At 40.1% G+C, this 17,200-nt stretch overlaps 2 protein-coding genes across 5 annotated transcripts; both read left to right on the plus strand.

Moving 5' to 3' along the window:
• Positions 1-765: 765 nt before the first annotated feature.
• Positions 766-3,060, plus strand: trmt2b (tRNA methyltransferase 2 homolog B). 3 transcript variants are annotated; one of them, XM_079362671.1, is made up of 4 exons: positions 766-985; positions 1,063-1,226; positions 1,305-1,786; positions 2,176-3,060. In XM_079362671.1, the coding sequence occupies exons 2-4, from the start codon at positions 1,199-1,201 to the stop codon at positions 2,797-2,799; spliced, it is 1,134 nt and encodes a 377-aa protein (XP_079218797.1). In that variant the 5' UTR covers positions 766-985; positions 1,063-1,198; the 3' UTR covers positions 2,800-3,060. The 3 variants fall into 3 exon arrangements, with proteins under 3 accessions (XP_079218797.1, XP_079218796.1, XP_079218795.1); XM_079362669.1 differs by having other exon boundaries at positions 803-835; positions 1,348-1,786; XM_079362670.1 differs by having other exon boundaries at positions 767-985; positions 1,063-1,786.
• Positions 3,061-5,425: 2,365 nt separating this feature from the next.
• scdb (stearoyl-CoA desaturase b) lies at positions 5,426-15,934 on the plus strand. Of its 2 annotated transcripts, none has more exons than XM_079363414.1 (6): positions 5,426-5,583; positions 7,267-7,532; positions 8,331-8,461; positions 9,935-10,140; positions 10,888-11,120; positions 13,582-15,934. In XM_079363414.1, exons 2-6 carry the CDS (start codon positions 7,286-7,288, stop codon positions 13,779-13,781), a joined length of 1,017 nt encoding a protein of 338 aa, XP_079219540.1. In that variant the 5' UTR covers positions 5,426-5,583; positions 7,267-7,285; the 3' UTR covers positions 13,782-15,934. The 2 variants fall into 2 exon arrangements, with proteins under 2 accessions (XP_079219540.1, XP_079219539.1); XM_079363413.1 differs by lacking the exon at positions 5,426-5,583 and adding an exon at positions 7,020-7,132.
• Positions 15,935-17,200: the final 1,266 nt, after the last annotated feature.

Raw genomic sequence — 17,200 nt, forward strand, 5'->3', positions numbered from 1 at the left:
TACCCCAAAATGTAGAAGTTCATTAAAAGAGCAATGCTTTTCTGTGGAATTCGGCAATGCCAAATTAATGATATTAATTCTGTACATGAACGCAACATTATAAACATGATTTACAGAAACATGCATGGGGAAAATGTCGTCCTTTAATTTTTCAGATTTATAAGAAGGAAGCAGGATTTTAGTTTAATAAGCCTTGGGTGGTCCTCACTTCATCTCACTTAGAAGCAACTATTTTTTTGGTCTTTATTCGACAGGAGAGTTGAAGAAAGACGAGATGTTGGAGTGGGGGATGACATGCAGCACATAGCCCAGGTTTCAGACAAATCCAAGGCCACTGCAATGAGGACTAATAGCCTCTGTATATGTGGATGCTTGCACGCTCTAATCAATCACAGAGCTAAACTCGCACCCTACAACTATTTGTAAGTCGCTTTTATAAAGAAGAGAGTTGTGACATACCTCACATCTATTATTATCATAACATAGTTATCGGTAGCATCTATACACAGTCCACCAAATTTCCCTTCACGCAAAGTTGTGTTTCAGGTAAATTGTAAGAGATAAGAATAATTGCACTCTTGGCATTCCATATTCAACATGCACTACAATCATCATGCAAGCAGAACAAGCAGAAACTTGAGTCACGGCTCAGTCAATGAAATCATTTCTCAGCAGGGAGCATGAAACAACCCAAAACTGCTCAGACAATTCTTCATCGCACTGGACAATATGGAAGGATCCAAATCATTTCGGTTCATGACCAGTGGAGGGCAGCAGTACACCATGGCTGCCGGAAATACGAGAGATGAAGAAGAAGATATGCACTTCAGTATCAGTAAGCACTCAGCAGCTGACATGAGCAAAACATGTTAAATGTTTAGAGGTGTATATATATTTTTTTGCTGCAAAGACATTTGTTTTTTCTTCAGCAATAAATGCCAGTTGACTAAAAATCGAAAATGGCTTCAGCAGTAACGTGCTACAGGTCAGTCGTCTTTGTCAAACGCAAAACTCTTTATTTTTACAAGCACAAGTTTCTTTCCACTATCTGTTCTGTCCCAGCTGGCCAGAGGACTCGACTATCAAAGAAAGCTATCTGTCCCAAGGATCCGTCCTGGGAGGAAAGGCTGGCTGATGTCGTCACCCCTCTATGGAGACTTAGTTATGATGAGTCAAGCAAAAGAACCAGGAAAGGATCATGTCTCTGCTCTGTGGTCATCTTTCAGGTGACGCACACACACAATCCTCCTCACCTGTCGGAAGTAAACTCAGATTCCCTGTCATGCCTGTCCTTCCATCACCAGTGAGGGATGGCTATCGAAACAAGTCAACATTTTCTGTCAACAGAGGAGTGGATGGAAACCCCAAAACTGTTGGATTTTATATGGGCACAGGCAGAAAGAGAAACATCGTCTGCGTCAATGGAGACCACCTGCTCAACATGCCGGAGAAGCACAAACTAGTTGCCAGATGTTACCAGGACTTTATCCGCCTCTCTCCCCTGGAGCCCTGCCTGCTGTTCCACAGCGGGGGCCACTGGAGAGAGGTCACAGTGAGGACTAACACAGAGGGCCACACCATGGCCATAGTGTATTTTCATCCGCAGGCGCTCAGCCCGGAAGAGGTAGCACACCATAAGGCTGAGCTGGTGGAATACTTCACCCGGGGCCCTGGATCAGTTTGTCAGCTGGACTCGTTGTTATTCCAAGAGAGCAAAATGACTCGCTGCACTCATGAGGAGTCTCCTTACCAGCTCCTCTATGGTCGGCCACATATTTATGAGGAGGTATTATACACAAACAATAAGAGTGTTCTTATTCATATCGGTCAGATATCTACCTCTGTCACTCTTACTATTACTCTGGATGATTGTTTGTGAGTTTTGTTGATCTCTTGACTTCTCCATTTGTATGTGTCACTCTCTGTGTGTTTGTGTCTCCTTTCTTTTCCCTCTTTCTGACATTCCCTTTATCCCCTATTCTTTGCCAAGCTGATCGTCATCCATCAATACGTTTATTTCTGCTCATGGTGAATTCATCTACTGTATTAGTGGCTATAGATAACATTACAAATTGGCAATTTAGTTAGTTAGTTGCTTTTATTATCTCCCTTAGGGGAAATTTGCTTTGGACACACGTTTTAATTGCTGCTCTTATTTCGTTTTGTCATTCACAGGTGCTGGGCTTCAAGTTCCGCATTTCTGCTGATGCTTTTTTCCAGGTGAACCAGGCAGCGGCTGAGGTGCTTTATCTTACAGTGAGGGACCTGTGCATTCCAAACCACAACGAAGTTGGAGGAAGAACTAGAGTTGGCGGTACCCTTCTGGATGTGTGCTGTGGGACAGGTGCTATCGGTATCACTATGTCTCACAGAGTGGACCGGATAATCGGCATAGAGCTCATAGAGCAGGCGGTGGAAGATGCGAGACACAATGCAGTTCTCAATAATGTACTGAACTGTGAGTTTATCCCTGGAAAGGCAGAGGTGGTGCTTCCTGGTTCTGTGTCTCAGTTGAGCTCTGCAGGTGGACAACTTACTGCAGCTGTGGTGAATCCCTCTCGAGCCGGCCTGCATTACAGAGTGGTCCGAGCCTTACGAAACCAACCGGCCATCCGCAGGCTGGTCTTTGTTTCCTGTAAACCTGATGGAGAGGCTATGAGGAACTTCAGGGAGCTCTGTTGTGCTCCTGACCCACAGAAGAAACTCGCAGGAGAAGCTTTTTCTCCAACTCTGGCTGTGCCCGTGGACATGTTTCCACACACTCCTCATTGTGAACTGGTCCTACTTTTTGAAAGGTAGCCAAAAGTTTTAATTCAGAAGTGAGACATCTCTGGCTACTTTATAAAGCTAAAAGGGAATTGAACTGTGATGTTTTGTATGATTTATGATAATTAAAATTATGTAAACACAAAGGTATTTCACCTGAGGTTTCACTATAGAGGTCATTTATTTATTTAATTTGACTTTTAGGATTAATGGTTAAACTGCAAAAAATAATCCTGTAGATAATCAACTATTCAAAAATGTACTTCTGGATTAATAAAGTTCTATCTTACTGTATGTTTTATTGTCTTATCTTACTTTATGATACTCTTTTGTCCAGCAGATTATTAAAATCTTGTAGGCAATTAGAAATTATAAGTCATTACATCTGAAAAGTTTGTTCCAGAAAACAGCTGGATATTTGTATCATCACACTGCTGATCTGCTAAATATGTTGGGATTGACTGATTTTTGAGTCCATTGCTCTTCAGTTTACTGAGATGAAATACACCCCAATAATTCAATCAATTCAATGAGTTTGTTGAACTCACTTAACACCCTAAACATGATGCTGATAATGAACTAGAGGGCCTCTAAACAAAGCGGTGACATGACGCAGCTGCATAAACAGAATGGACTATACTTTGTTTCAATGTGAGACATTTATTCTAAAGATGTATTTATTTGATTATTTGCAAGTTCTCTTTTCTCTATGATATGTACTGTATGTTGCCCCTTACGGAGATACTACAACTCAAAAGCTTGCAAACGGTCTATCCTGCAGTAGCAATACCCATACAGTAGATGGTGCAATTCAAACGTATATTTCGCTACTGGAAAACATTCCAGTTTACCAAATCGAGTCTGCTGATCATGTGCAGTCATACACTGCAACAAGGCAGTGTTGGCCAATCAAGCCTTTTTGATCTCTTGAGTGATGTAACTGTGTGATGATGCACGTGCATGTGCACAGTATATTCTTGAAATGAGCAGTCTCATATTTAACTTATTTCAGCCTCTTTTCTGGCATTACAAACATCTTACAACATTTTATTTTTTAAAAACATTAAGAAAAATAAATAAAAATAAATCTGGAGTGATTGTTCTGGCCTGGGGGGGGGGGGGACTCTAGGGGAGCACACTTATGAACTATATAATATTGTTAAAATCCCCATCAAAGAAGTTAAAGGCAGTTTCTAAATCCACAATAAGATACATTTCAGCCAATCGAAGTGCAGTAAATCATGAAGAAAACCTTGGTCCAAGAAGACACATCACGCTTAACTTTAATCCTGTTTTTAGGTACTTTTGTATTGATACTTACTTTTTCAACTACAGAGGTCACTAGTGTGATTTGCAAATATTTATTAAGGGCACGAGAGAATTCAATCTATTAGGAAGGATTTTTTAAAAGGTTTTTAGAGTTTGGTTGTGTGGGACTACCAACAAGCTGAAAAAAAGTTTAGGGAGTCACAGTATAGCTAGTAAAAAAAAAAACAGTTACAACACTTACAGAGTGATTTATTTCTTTAGAGTTCAGGACTGATAGACGCTGCATCAAAAGGAGAGCAAAGAAACGCATATCAGCTGAAGGTGTCCTATAACAATAAAGCTTGTTTATGTATCCAAACTTGCACAACATGGGCCATCGAAGCCAAGTTTAGTGTAGTTCTTAATCAGTTGCTTTGGTCGCAGCTATGCAGTTTAATGTCCCAGTGCTTTTCTATTCTGTATCAAAACTCATGAAATACCTCTTGTCTCATCAAATTACTAGGGTGTAACTTATTGTAAATACTTGGCTTAGACTGTAGCTTGCTAAAACAGAGATAAGTTTCACTACAATGTTTCAACTAGTCTTGATTCATTCCAGTTCACTATTGGCCATACTGAGTCAAGTTATGTTCCCTGGAGGTAACTGCTGTTCATGTGCGGTCATACTGCAACAAGGCAGTCTTGGCCAATCACGCCTTTTTAAAAAAAAAATCTCTTTCGTGATGTAACTGTGTGATGATGCACGTGCATATGCCAAGAACTGACTTTTTTTAAACCACCAAAGTGGTTAAACCAAAGTGCTCTTGAAATAAACAGTCTCATATTTAACTGCCTCTGTTCTGGCAAACTCAAAAAGTGTTCATCAACATATATGAAATAACAGCTGCAATTTTTTACCTGACAAATTTTTGTTTTTTTAGAAACCTTAAGAAGTTTAATTTTATTATATCTTTGAATTATGCCAACATCTGAGGGAAGTATTTGTATGTATTCCACTGGGGAAAATAAACTATCTCATAAAAGTGAACAAGTCAAACTGTACTTTTCAAAATAGCTAACTGAAGCCTGAAGTACAGCACATAAAAGAAGATTAATGACACAATAAAAAAAACAGTTTTCAGATTGCCCTATCTCACTCTGACACTGTCAGCACTGTAGGGCATCAGATGAGCTAATCTATGTTTGCAAATACTTACCATGTTTCATCAGATACAGAAATATGTTGACATCATGAGGTTGATTTGAGAGATTAGTCAACAGCCATGGTGAAATCCAATGTGTATGAAGGGGCTTTCTGTAGAAAAAAAAAGGAGGATGGCAAACAAAGCAAACAGCCAATAAAATACCCCGAGCATGTGGCATCAATTTCAACAGCCGCCCGTTGCTTTAAAATGCCCCCATAATATGCCACAAGGGGACTTCTGTTAGGCTGAATCAATGCAACAGTGTTATCTTCAGTGTTTTCCATCTCTACCTTCATCCCGAGTGTGACCGGAACCTCTGCAGATTTGGTACTCTCCTCTCTAGTGTCGCGAGAGCAGCAATTAGGTAAACAGCCTTTCACAGACATTTTTCCAGAGACTGTGGTTGTCATTATGCAAAGTGTAAATGATATTTGCAAAGTGGTGTACATTGCTGGCAGCAAAGTTCCACTGACCTATGACTTACATTTTCTTACACTGAATACACCACCTGTTCACTGTGATACTGTTGTTGTTGTTTTTTTGTTGTTGTTGTTTTTTTACACAATTGTTTAATCAAGAAAAAGTCCTGGGATCGGAGATTATAGGTTCTTGTACTCTTCCATATGATGAGGGTCAGAAGATAGTAGACCTAAAATAGACTTGTAGAGAAGAATACAGCATTGTTTAAGAAGACCATTCAATACATGCATACAACAAACAATGATTGGTGAGGGCTTTAAAATTAGCAATGAACCTTAGAGCTCTGTGATACACTGTGTCCAGAGAATGTAAGATTTTAGACTAGGTGTGACTGTATAATATGTCACCATAGTCCATTAACCAGTCCCTACTTAGATTCAAAGACTATCAGTTGAAGGTGTCCTATAACCTATAACTAGCGAAGCCAAGTTTTTGTAGTTCCTAATCACAGGAGAGGGAGTGCCGTTATATCATCATGGCTGTGATTCAGTCTGATATCCAGAACAGTCAGTGGCAGCGAGTGTGATATTTCTGTTGAAGAAGCGACACATTGTATCAATTAACTGCAACATGCAACAGCACATAGGATCATTTTTAAGCATTCACTTAAAACTAATAATACAACTGGACTGTTTCCCCAAAACAACCAACATTTTCCAGCTCTCTTGTTACTTTGTGTCCTATGTATACATACTATGTTATATATAACTGGCTGCATATTAGTGAGGCTACTTTGTAATTTGCTACATTTATCTGTAAGTTTCCATTTATGATGCATCCAGTCAAACTGTTGTTTTGGGTTGCAGTGATGCAGTTTAATGTCCCAGTGCTGTTCTACGGACATCAAAACTCATGTCTCATCAAATGACATGGGTGTAACTTAATGCAATTTAGACAGTGGCTGGCTAAGACAGTAGGACTATATGTTCCACTACAATGTTTCATCTAAGCAACGTTTCACAGTGTGTGTGTGTGTGTGTGTGTGGGGGGGGGGGGGGGGGGGGGGGGTGACTCTAAATAGCATAATATACAGCAATGTCATGTAAGAATAGTCGGCTACTAAGCAGTGCCTTTGTATTGCCGTTTGAAAATGAACGACGTGTTACCGCCATGTGACATTCATCATGATGGTAGTGGTGTGTACGCTGGTGTTAGTCACTGCTGGAGGGAGGGACACGAGTTTCAAAAAAAAGCGGTGTAAATGACAAAATATAAACTAAAAGGTGCTAAATAAAGTCGTTCAGCTATAATATACGTCACAACATAGTGTCATTGGAACTTGAGCAAACCGAAGCCTGCGTGTCGTTGTGAGAACTACAAACCCTGTGAAGAGAACTACAGATGTGGCAGCAGTGACATAACTGTCAGAGTGGCACGCTGCACTCTCTTTACGATCTCTGCTCTGCCTCCTGCATGTTTCACAGCCAGCCGCTGTACGTATCCTCTCCCGTACTTGCAGCCCCCGTACGCATTTCATTTGGATATCACGGAGCAACACCTCTCTCTCCCCTTTCGCTTCCCCCCTGCACTCTCCTGCGTAGACTGCTGATTTTTTTTGTTTTTACAGAAACCTCTTTAGCAGCAGCATGTCTAAAACGGAAACCGAGACTCTCCTTCACATGGCCGGCGATACGCACCAGCTGAACGGAGGTGCCATGGCAGAACGATCGACGGTGGAGGATGTTTTTGACGACACTTATAGAGAGAAAGAGGGTCCTAAACCGCCGATGATGCTGGTGTGGAGAAACGTTATCATGATGAGCCTCTTGCACGTCGGTGCGCTTTACGGGCTGATTCTGCTTCCCTACGCATCGTTTTCAACTCTCGCATGGTGTAAGTATTTATTAAAGAAGGCGTTGCTGTGACGCGTATGTTGGGGTTTCACCTTCGTAAGCCACAGTTATAAAAATATGCTGATGATGATAATGTGTGAATATTGCTAACAACTAGCCTATACAAGCTGCCTGGGGAGGGGTGGTCATTTATACTATAGGGGTTATGGTGGAGTATGAGTCATACTAGGTTTGTCATTTTCATGTGTGTCTGCTTCCTCTAAATTTCCCAATCTTATATTTTATGTATCAAACTGTCTAATTATATTAAACTATTTGATTCCTTAAAAAATAAAGGTCCTATACATGTAGACTATTTCAGTATGATTTAAACCTTTAAACAGTCTGGACTTTGTTGTTTCCCCTCTGGCAGTGCATAATTTCCCCCCCTCTCTTTGCAATGCTGAGCTGCATATTATTCCAGTGGGGAAGACAAAGCACAATCAACAATCTCATAGACATCCCATTGTGATGTTTGTGCTGCGTGACACCACAACAGAACACTCTTTGCCAGCCAGAAGCCCCCGGTTCTCAAATCCCGGGCAGTCTTGTCTAGGCTTCACATAGAAAACACATTCAGCAGTTTTAGAACAACAAAAGTGTGAGGGCAGACCTGCGTGCTCCCACCATCCCGTCTCCCAACACAGATGACTTTTCTGTGTGTAAAGAGGCCTGGCTGAAATGGAAAGGACTTGCTGTCCCAGTGACTCTGCTCTCATGGGTGTAAAACAAATCTTAGAGCCGTGATGACTGTTCTCCCCAAAGATGACTTACCTTCTCACCTCTTTCTCTCTTCTAGCTGCCGTGTGCTACCTCTTCAGTGGGCTCGGTGTGACTGCAGGTGTGCACAGATTATGGAGCCACAGATCCTATAAGGCTTCATTTCCCCTGCGAGTCTTCCTTGCTCTCGCCAACTCCATGGCCTTTCAGGTAAAATGTTAAAAAATGTGTTCTCATTCATCCCTTGTCAGTTTTCTACCTTAAAATCACCTTACTTTAAAAAGTTGAATGAATGCATGGTCAAGTGGGATTGTTTGACATAAAAACTAGTATGCAAGCAAACCATGGTCGAGCATGAAACCCATGTGATGTGGAAACTTGAAGCCTCCTACTCACTTACACTTGAAAAGGGATTGTTCAGATTAGTCGTCTCCAAATTGGTGAAGGCCCTCATGTGTATCATGTTTTACAGAAAATTATAGAACTGTTAAATATCAAAGAATACCTGATATGGCTGGTTTATTTATCCGATTTAGATTATGAGTTTGGCTTCTCACAATCATGGACACCAGATAAGAGTGTAATAATCGAGATTAAATGATTGCTGTGCTGCTCTTGAAGTGTTGTTATATTTGTGTACATCACCACTACCTCAAAAACATATTTAATATATACTAATTTATTTACGATGATATATTTCTCACCTTTTTATTGGAATTTAGTTCCTGTTTTTTTTTTAAATTTAACAGCATTTAACCTCGATAGATGCATGTGATGCAGATATCGTGTCTAATAATTATGATCCCATTATCAGTCAAAAATAATTGTGATCGCTGATTTTTCGAGCAGCCCTAATACCTAGCAAGTGACTTTTTTGTCTTTGTTTTGAAAGCTACTGGCATGATCAGGGCAAAAAACCTAAATATTCTATTACAGTGATTTTTAACTGGTGGTTCCCGACCCAAAAGTGGGTCATGGAGCTGTTGCATGTGCTTTTTTTTAAAGCGTCTTTTGCATCGATAGATCAGTTAATTCCCACACCAGCACACCAGGTGGCAGTGATGCGAACTAATGGTCGTTGACAAAATTCGTTACGAATTAATCGTGGAGAAACACAAGAATGACATTTTCTAATTGATAACATGACGCACTTTCTCGGTTAATTTCTTTAGAAAAAATTCTGCTAATTGAGTCGAAGAGGGAGTCTTACTTTTCAGTGCTGCCACCTGCTGGTCATTTTGGTTGACACAAAAACGCGTGTTTGTTTTGAAATTAGCACAGCACCTTTTTTTCTTTCAGTAGTTCGAGCAGTTGAACATTTTCACCAATTGTGGTCGCTGCTGGTCATTTAGAGGTGGTGCTGGTGGGTACCGAACTCATACCAGTTTATTAGAGCTATTTTCATGTCAGCAATTACATTTTGGTGAATAAATACATTGGAATCCAATCGGCTGCAAAGATGAGCAGAATATTTAATGTTACCTAACAGGTGTAGAGTGGATCTTACATGAATTTTAATAGATCATTTTTATCACCCTTAGCTGAAAAAAACTGAAGTGGTGATGGTTTACGTTTAAAATATTTGTGTATAATCTTAGTAAAGTTACTCAATCTGGGTGATATGCTTTCATTGTTTACTCTTGCAGTAATCCTCTTTATTGCTTTCTGTCTCTTTGTGTTCAGAATGACATATATGATTGGGCGAGGGACCACCGTGTCCATCACAAGCACTCAGAGACAGACGCGGACCCTCACAATGCCACACGTGGGTTCTTCTTCGCTCACATTGGTTGGCTTCTAGTTCGTAAACATCCCGACGTCATTGAGAAGGGCAAAAAACTGGAGCTGACGGACCTTAAGGCAGACAAGGTGGTCATGTTTCAGAGACGGTAAGAAGAGTCTCCAAAGAATCTCCAGCATTTATTTTCATGGTTTTAAGATGTTCGTCTTAGCAGATGTGTCTGTCTGAAGAAAAAAAAATGTTCAGAAGATTTAAAGTCAACAGGGGGGGATGACTGCAATCAGTATTGTGATGGGTCATTCTAATTGAACTTAGCCACAAACATTTTGTGTTTGAATCCATGGTACTAAAAACACAGGGAGGATTTTCCATAGTTAGGCACTTTGTTTGATCAGTATATATAAATATATATCATATCATAGTCATTGTTTAGTAATGGACTACTAGTCTAAGTCAGACTTAGACCATCAGGTGTTTAGTCTGGGTTCACAACAAACAGGCCCAAAAGATCCACTGACCTGCAACAGGCACCAAGTCATGAACATCTGTTCTTTTTTTGGGAGCAGTCCCAGATTTTTACTTCTGCTCTGAAGTAAAGGGGATAAACATTGATAATTAGGAGGCTCTGTCATTTTTGTCTATTGGTAAAATTTCATGAAAAAAGATCCAGGAAAGTGAGGATAATATTTAATATGTGCACCTGAAACAGTTTCAGAATACATGCCTTTCAGGGATCCTTGTCCCTGACATGTTTGCTGTTCTGGAGGAGGTTTTAGCACTAATAATGTTAAGTATGGCAACAGAAAGCAAGCCATACAAAAGGTCATGTCAGATTTAAACATCCGTTTACTTCATGGTTCTGACACAATGATACCATTTTGTTCTTCCGTCTCAGGCACTACAAGCTCTCTGTGCTGATCCTTTGCTTCCTCGTGCCCACGTTGGTGCCTTGGTACTTCTGGGGGGAGTCCTTGGCTGTGGCATACTTTGTCCCTGGACTTCTGAGATATTGCCTGATGCTCAACGCCACATGGCTGGTGAACAGCGCCGCACACATATGGGGCAACAGGCCATATGATAAGACCATCAACCCCAGGGAAAACCCTCTGGTTGCTTTCACTGCCATAGGTAAGGACACAACATGTTCATTATTTCCATAATATGTAGTTCAAGCCAAGGATTTTGATTGGACAGGAGGTGTTCCATGGATGCTGATATAGAGTGTAAAAGTACAAAGAATTGTATACATGTATAGATCAGTTCCAGGGGTTTACTATGAATGATGAACACATAACCCCTCAGTTACATGTTTCGGTTACAGGGTTTGTCCGTTTTGGTTCAGTTTGGTACAGTTGACTCTGAGCTGGATTGCGTTTCCACGGCCAACTGTACCCACTGTCACAAGGGAAGTGACGATTCTTTCAACCAATCAGCAGACTGCCGTGTCTAGCTCCAGTTTTTAGGGTCGGTTTGCTTGGCACCCAAACAAAAGGTTAGCAAAAAAGTAGGATGATGCAGCTCAGTTATTTTAGTAACATACCTAACTTTGACAATGGAAACACCAATACTTTTTTGCCATACTGAACCGCACCGTTACCGTGGAAACGGGGCTATAATTGATGGATGGAGCACTCTTCTACTGATGGACGTGAACACTTTGAGGGACCGCAGCTTTTTGCGCCTGTGCTTTGACTTAATTCTTCAACACAAAGGTTGCAACTTGATTATGATATCAGAATTAGATTTTTCTTATTTTCTTATTTTCCTGACTTTTCCTGTCTCCAGAAGGAAAGTGCAGAGAAACCCCACATCTCTGTGCAACTAAGAGTAAACCAGCATAACAAAAAACAGGACAATAAAATAGATAGATACCCACGTGCAAAGTAAAATTCAAAATAATTTATTCTTCCAGAATTAAGATTTGGGAGGGATTCAGTGTCTTTGAAGGCCTCAGGGATCTGCCGTCCTTGTTGTTACTTGTTGAAAGCTTGTCTTGTTAGGCAGCCACATTGAAGGCTCTCAGAAACCTGGTTCAGTCTAGCAGCTGTCTTTTTCTGGTTGTTAGCTCGAACTCATTTGCAGACTAGTCATTTTAGAGTGTTGCACGTTATTTTCAGTATCATCGTTACCTATGAGTCAAGACTCTATTTGTGTTGGTGGACACTGTGGGGGTTTGATGCAAGCAGCATTGAGCTTTGTTGTCTGCAAAACAGCACCAAGTTTACAGGCTAACGTATGATTGCGTAATAATGGGTGACATCATTTGATGTCAACTGTATTTACAGGGAGTATTACAAGAGCCAACATTGTCCTACTGATATAGAAAGATTGTCTTGTTGTTCTGCACCTATTCAGTTCTGTCTTGGAACTGTGAGAGCAAATGGCAAAAAATAGATGCTCTACATTCACCTTGTAACTCCCCTATTTTTTTTTTTTTTCAACTTGGTTTGTAAAACCAATTTGTCAATGTGACCAGTTTTCAACGCCACTCACGAACTGAAGCATCAATAATAACTTAGATAATAACATTCATGGAGTTTTGAAAACTCTGGTGGTTTTTTATGGAGTATTTTTCACTGATCTTCACAATCAGCAGTTTCTGGATAGTTAGACGTACTGACCTAAAGGGTGTATTTAATTGTTTACTTCTGGGCAGGAGTGAAAATAGTTTGAGATTCTTGCTGGTACAGTCGCCTACAGTGTGCATTCGCATGCCGTTAAAATGACTTACAGAGCAATCCCTTATCGGCACCTCACACACTGCTGCAGAAATTAAACAGAATATCATGAAATGTTACAATTTATTCAGCTACACATTTTACACGGGAGATCTCACATCAAACGTCTGCCTGCCAAAAGCCCAAAGCACAGGACAACAGATAGCTTCAGAGCGCTGGTGGAAACTCGTGTTCGTGTTAACTAGCAGTAATGAAAGTCAGCAGGGCTCCATCCAGAACAAATCAAAACAGAGCATGGACGATTCAGAAGCACTTCAGAACCACGAAGAAAGAATGACTTCGGAGTCTAACTTTTGTCGACGAGGACGTTGTCTTAGCAGATGAGTTTTTGTGGCAAAGAGTGAGAAATGGCGGGTTTTGACAGGAAGCTGCTCTCCTCTCTATCTAACACTGTGTACCACGTCTATATCTTCTAGTGGTACACAGTGCCAGACCGTACTGGTCTACTCTTAGCCTGTGCTTCTGGATACCTGAAAAGTAAATTAAAAGTGATTACCAATACACAAATAAAATATGTTAAACACTCTGAAGAGCTCAGCACATCTTTGATCTTACAATGAAAGCAAAACCGTGTCCTAACTATTAAGCCTAATCTGATATTGATTGCTTTCCAAGACAGTCTGCCTTTTAGCTTTCTTCAAATCCCAAAGAAGTCCCTCACTTCTACTGGAATCAAACGAGATTATCAGTCACATGCTGTCCCTTGCTGTGTGTCAATCCACTGCAGCAGCTCTGTGTTGTGTTCAAAGAAGTTTGTTGCTTCACAAATCGTAGTTCAAGTTTGGTTTGGGAGCTCTTTGAAATTGAGAACAACGCTTATGTTTTCCTTTTTTGGGTTGTTTTTTTTTCAGGCGAAGGCTTCCACAACTACCATCACACGTTCCCCTTCGACTACTCCACCAGTGAGTTTGGCTGTAAGCTCAACCTCACCACCGCCTTCATTGACCTCATGTGCTTCCTGGGTTTGGCCTCTGACTGCAAGAGGGTGTCCAAGGACATGATCGCTGCTCGCATAAAGCGAACAGGTGACAGCAGCTACAAAAGTGGCTGAGTCGCACAAGCTTACAAACTCTGCTATCGATACAAATATGTCGAACTGAGACGGTGTGTAGCAACAGGCATAGCAGCATTTCAGTAGTGCAGGATAGGGGAATAATCATGCTTTTGATTATGAGATAAACCTCATTCTGAGACTAATATTGGCTTTGTATAAATTGTGTGAGTCTCTTAAAAATTTGAAGTGTCCTCAGCGAACATTAGCCATAGCCACCGTCTTGGCTACATGTGCAAGCACAGCGTTTTCGCCATAACACGGATACACAGAGAATAAAATAGGTTAATTGAGATTTAAGTCCCTTTCCGCAGTAGAAAAACACAACCCAACAAGTCTGTGTGAGTGGTGCGTAAAAAGCAGTAATTACAGAATAATTTACTGTTTGTCTAATTTATTATTGTGCTACATATTAAAAAGCTTTGGCACTTTGAAAGCTTTATTGAGACCTCATAAGTGTGAGGTTTCTCTACAGGCGAGATTGAAAGCCTTTTTGCTCTAACGTCTGTCAAAAGTGCTTTAGTTTCAACTTGATTTTGTCTCTGTTTGAGCGAAGGTTGTCTTTATATTTGGTCGACTAGTATTCTTACTGAACATTAAGCTGTTGTTCACCATCAAGACAGCACTCCATATCTTTGTCCCGATTTATCAAACCCAGGTTGAACACGGATAGATTCCATTATTAAACAGCCCATGGGTTAACGCCCACTGCCTGAGACGCTCCTAATGAGGATCAAGTTCCCTGGTGTAAAGCAGAGTATACCTCTGATTAAGTGAATAAGCTGCCTACGTGTTCATCATTAACCGCCTGAACTGAAACACAGAGACTGACTTATAATTCTAAGTCTGAAAAGAGAGAGAATTATTTGTGTTTTGTTTTTTCTGTATTTATTTGAAATACTCTCAAATCCAATTTCTTGCTCTCCCTAATTATATGAGGCCATGGAGGCATGTGCAGGAGGTGTGTTTACCTTTCGTACTGTGCAATATTTGACATGTGTCAGGACTTCTTGCCCAAATGCCTTATGAGTATTTTGCACCTGTTGAAAAGATTAAAAGTGCATGTTTTGAAAACAAATTAGGGCTCAAATTTCTTTTCTCCTCTTCACAGTTATGTGGTCTCTGTTTATATTTCAAATGAAATCCATATTTATAAGTGAACACATAAATGGGTTACTCTGATTGACTGTTTGTGTTCCAAAACAAATACTTTGCTCCACAGGTCAGTCAGCAAAGTGTATTTAATTAGCACCTTTCATAGATACGGCTCACAAAGTGCTTCACATGAAACTAAGTACACAATACAACTACGGAAAATTGTAATGAAAAATATGGAGAGCGGGGGACGGTTAAATCCTATTAAAAAAAAATGAAAACAGTGATTCCTAAAATGCAAATGTCACTGAGATTAAAAAATAAATCAGACAATACAAGTAGTAACTTTCACTGGTGCAGTAATGCAAATAAGTCGATTCAATGCTGGTCTGGATACAAACATTTTCAATTGCTCTATGAAGGTATTACAGGAATTTAAGGACCACAAGGAAAAAGGGAGAGCATTCCAAAGAGGAGCACGGCCACCTCATGTTTGAAAGCGGGTATGGGGAGCAGTAAATAGATTTGGATCAGAAGATCTGAGAGGCTGATCGAAGGGGAGAAGGAGCTCAGCGTTGTAGAATGGTGTTAGACCATGTAGGAAAAAAAGTTAGCATGGGAATGTTCACTGGGGACCTAATGTGGAGCTGATGCAGAGAGGATACAACTGGCGTGGTGTGTGATCTCTTTGTTATTTCCTGTTAAAAGCCCAGCCGCTGCGTTTTGGAAAGTTTAAGGAAGTCTGGTCGAAACGGGTAAAAATAGCAATCTCAGAGAGGAAACAAAATCTAAGAGAGGAAACAAAAGCATAGATGATCCTCTCCATTTCCACATTTGGTCGAAACAGCTCTTAGTACAACAGTGTCCAAACATGCGCTGATATCTTTACTCTGAGACTGTTGTAATATTTGTCAAACTTTCTCTTTTACAGAGCAACTTTTTTTCTTACAGTGTTAACTGCTTGAAGTTTAAATGCCTTAAAAAATGGCACTTTTTCATTGAATGATTTGCCCAATGTAATGTACCGTGAAATAAAGCGTATTTTCTACTTGTGACAACGTTTGTTTACTGTTTTCATTTGAATGTAGTAATAGTCCTTTTTAGTTTACTGAATAAAAATGTGATCAAACTTTTCCTGTTAAATTCTCACTGTAATAATAAATTATGATGACTTATTAGTCAAGAAAAAGCTGAAGAACTATTACAGAAAACTTTGTTGACAGCATATGTATTGCAACCTAGACAGAAAATATTAACAGACTAGAGTGTTGTCACCCATCTGTTACGACAGGGGTTTTGGAGTCCAAGCCATGGCGGGCGCCATGCTGGAAATGCTGTCTCAACTTTCAGTCAACCTAATGACAGGCTGAGAGCTGGAACTGAGGCAGGTTTCAAGCTTCTTACCACGCCTGCCTGACAAAAAAAAAAAAAAAAAAACTTCAATTCAAAATCATGAAGTGTGAAGCACCCACCCATTTTTTTTTTTGGTGTTACAGAACTTTTGAGCTTCTTTATCTTCATCTCTTTGTGCTGACATAATGGAGCCACAGCAGATCTAGTACTTCTTGTGTCTCTTGTTGACGTCAGCACTGATGGGGATCTACCTACATGCATATTTTAAATATCTGCACATGAGGACTTGTTCCAAGCAAACAGATTACAGAAGATACAGAGTGTCCACTCATGCAGCTCTAAAAGTGTAAACCGGTTCGGAAATTCCTTCTTGCAGTCACTGTTTATATGTTTGTAAGTATTTATTGGAGAACTGTGAGTTAAAAGAGGTGGAGATTTCCTGTCAGAATGGACCAGACCTCCTTGCCATATCCTGCTATTGAGGCTTGATTTGTTTTAATACAGGCATGAAAGGCAAAGAAACAAAACAAAACCAACAACACCTTCCTTTCTTGAATTACAGTTTCCTGGGTTTCTTTGGATCAGTTCTCTGTTGAGTACACGTTTTGTCAAAATTATTGGAAATTTTAGCATTATTTTCACAACGAAAAATATATATTTTTTCACAACTTGAAAAACACAACAGATATTTGCATTTTTTTAAACACTTGTCTCCAATGATCCAAAATTTGAACAACTTAGTCTTTGAGATCTAAGTAGCAAAAGTAGTACAAACAAACATCCATACTTTTTACGTATGATTTATTGACACATTAACTTACTTTTGACACACTTATAATGCATAAAATGTCCCAAAGCATGCAATAATAGACGGTAGCACATTTATGAAGTCTTTATGTTTTTTGCACTTGCTCCTTCTGCTGGAGAATTCATTAACTGCAAGTCAAACAATCTAACTCACTACATCTCCC

The sequence above is a fragment of the Symphodus melops genome (genome assembly GCF_947650265.1).
Source record: "Symphodus melops genome assembly, chromosome: 15".
Classification (NCBI taxonomy): Eukaryota; Metazoa; Chordata; class Actinopteri; order Labriformes; family Labridae; genus Symphodus; species Symphodus melops.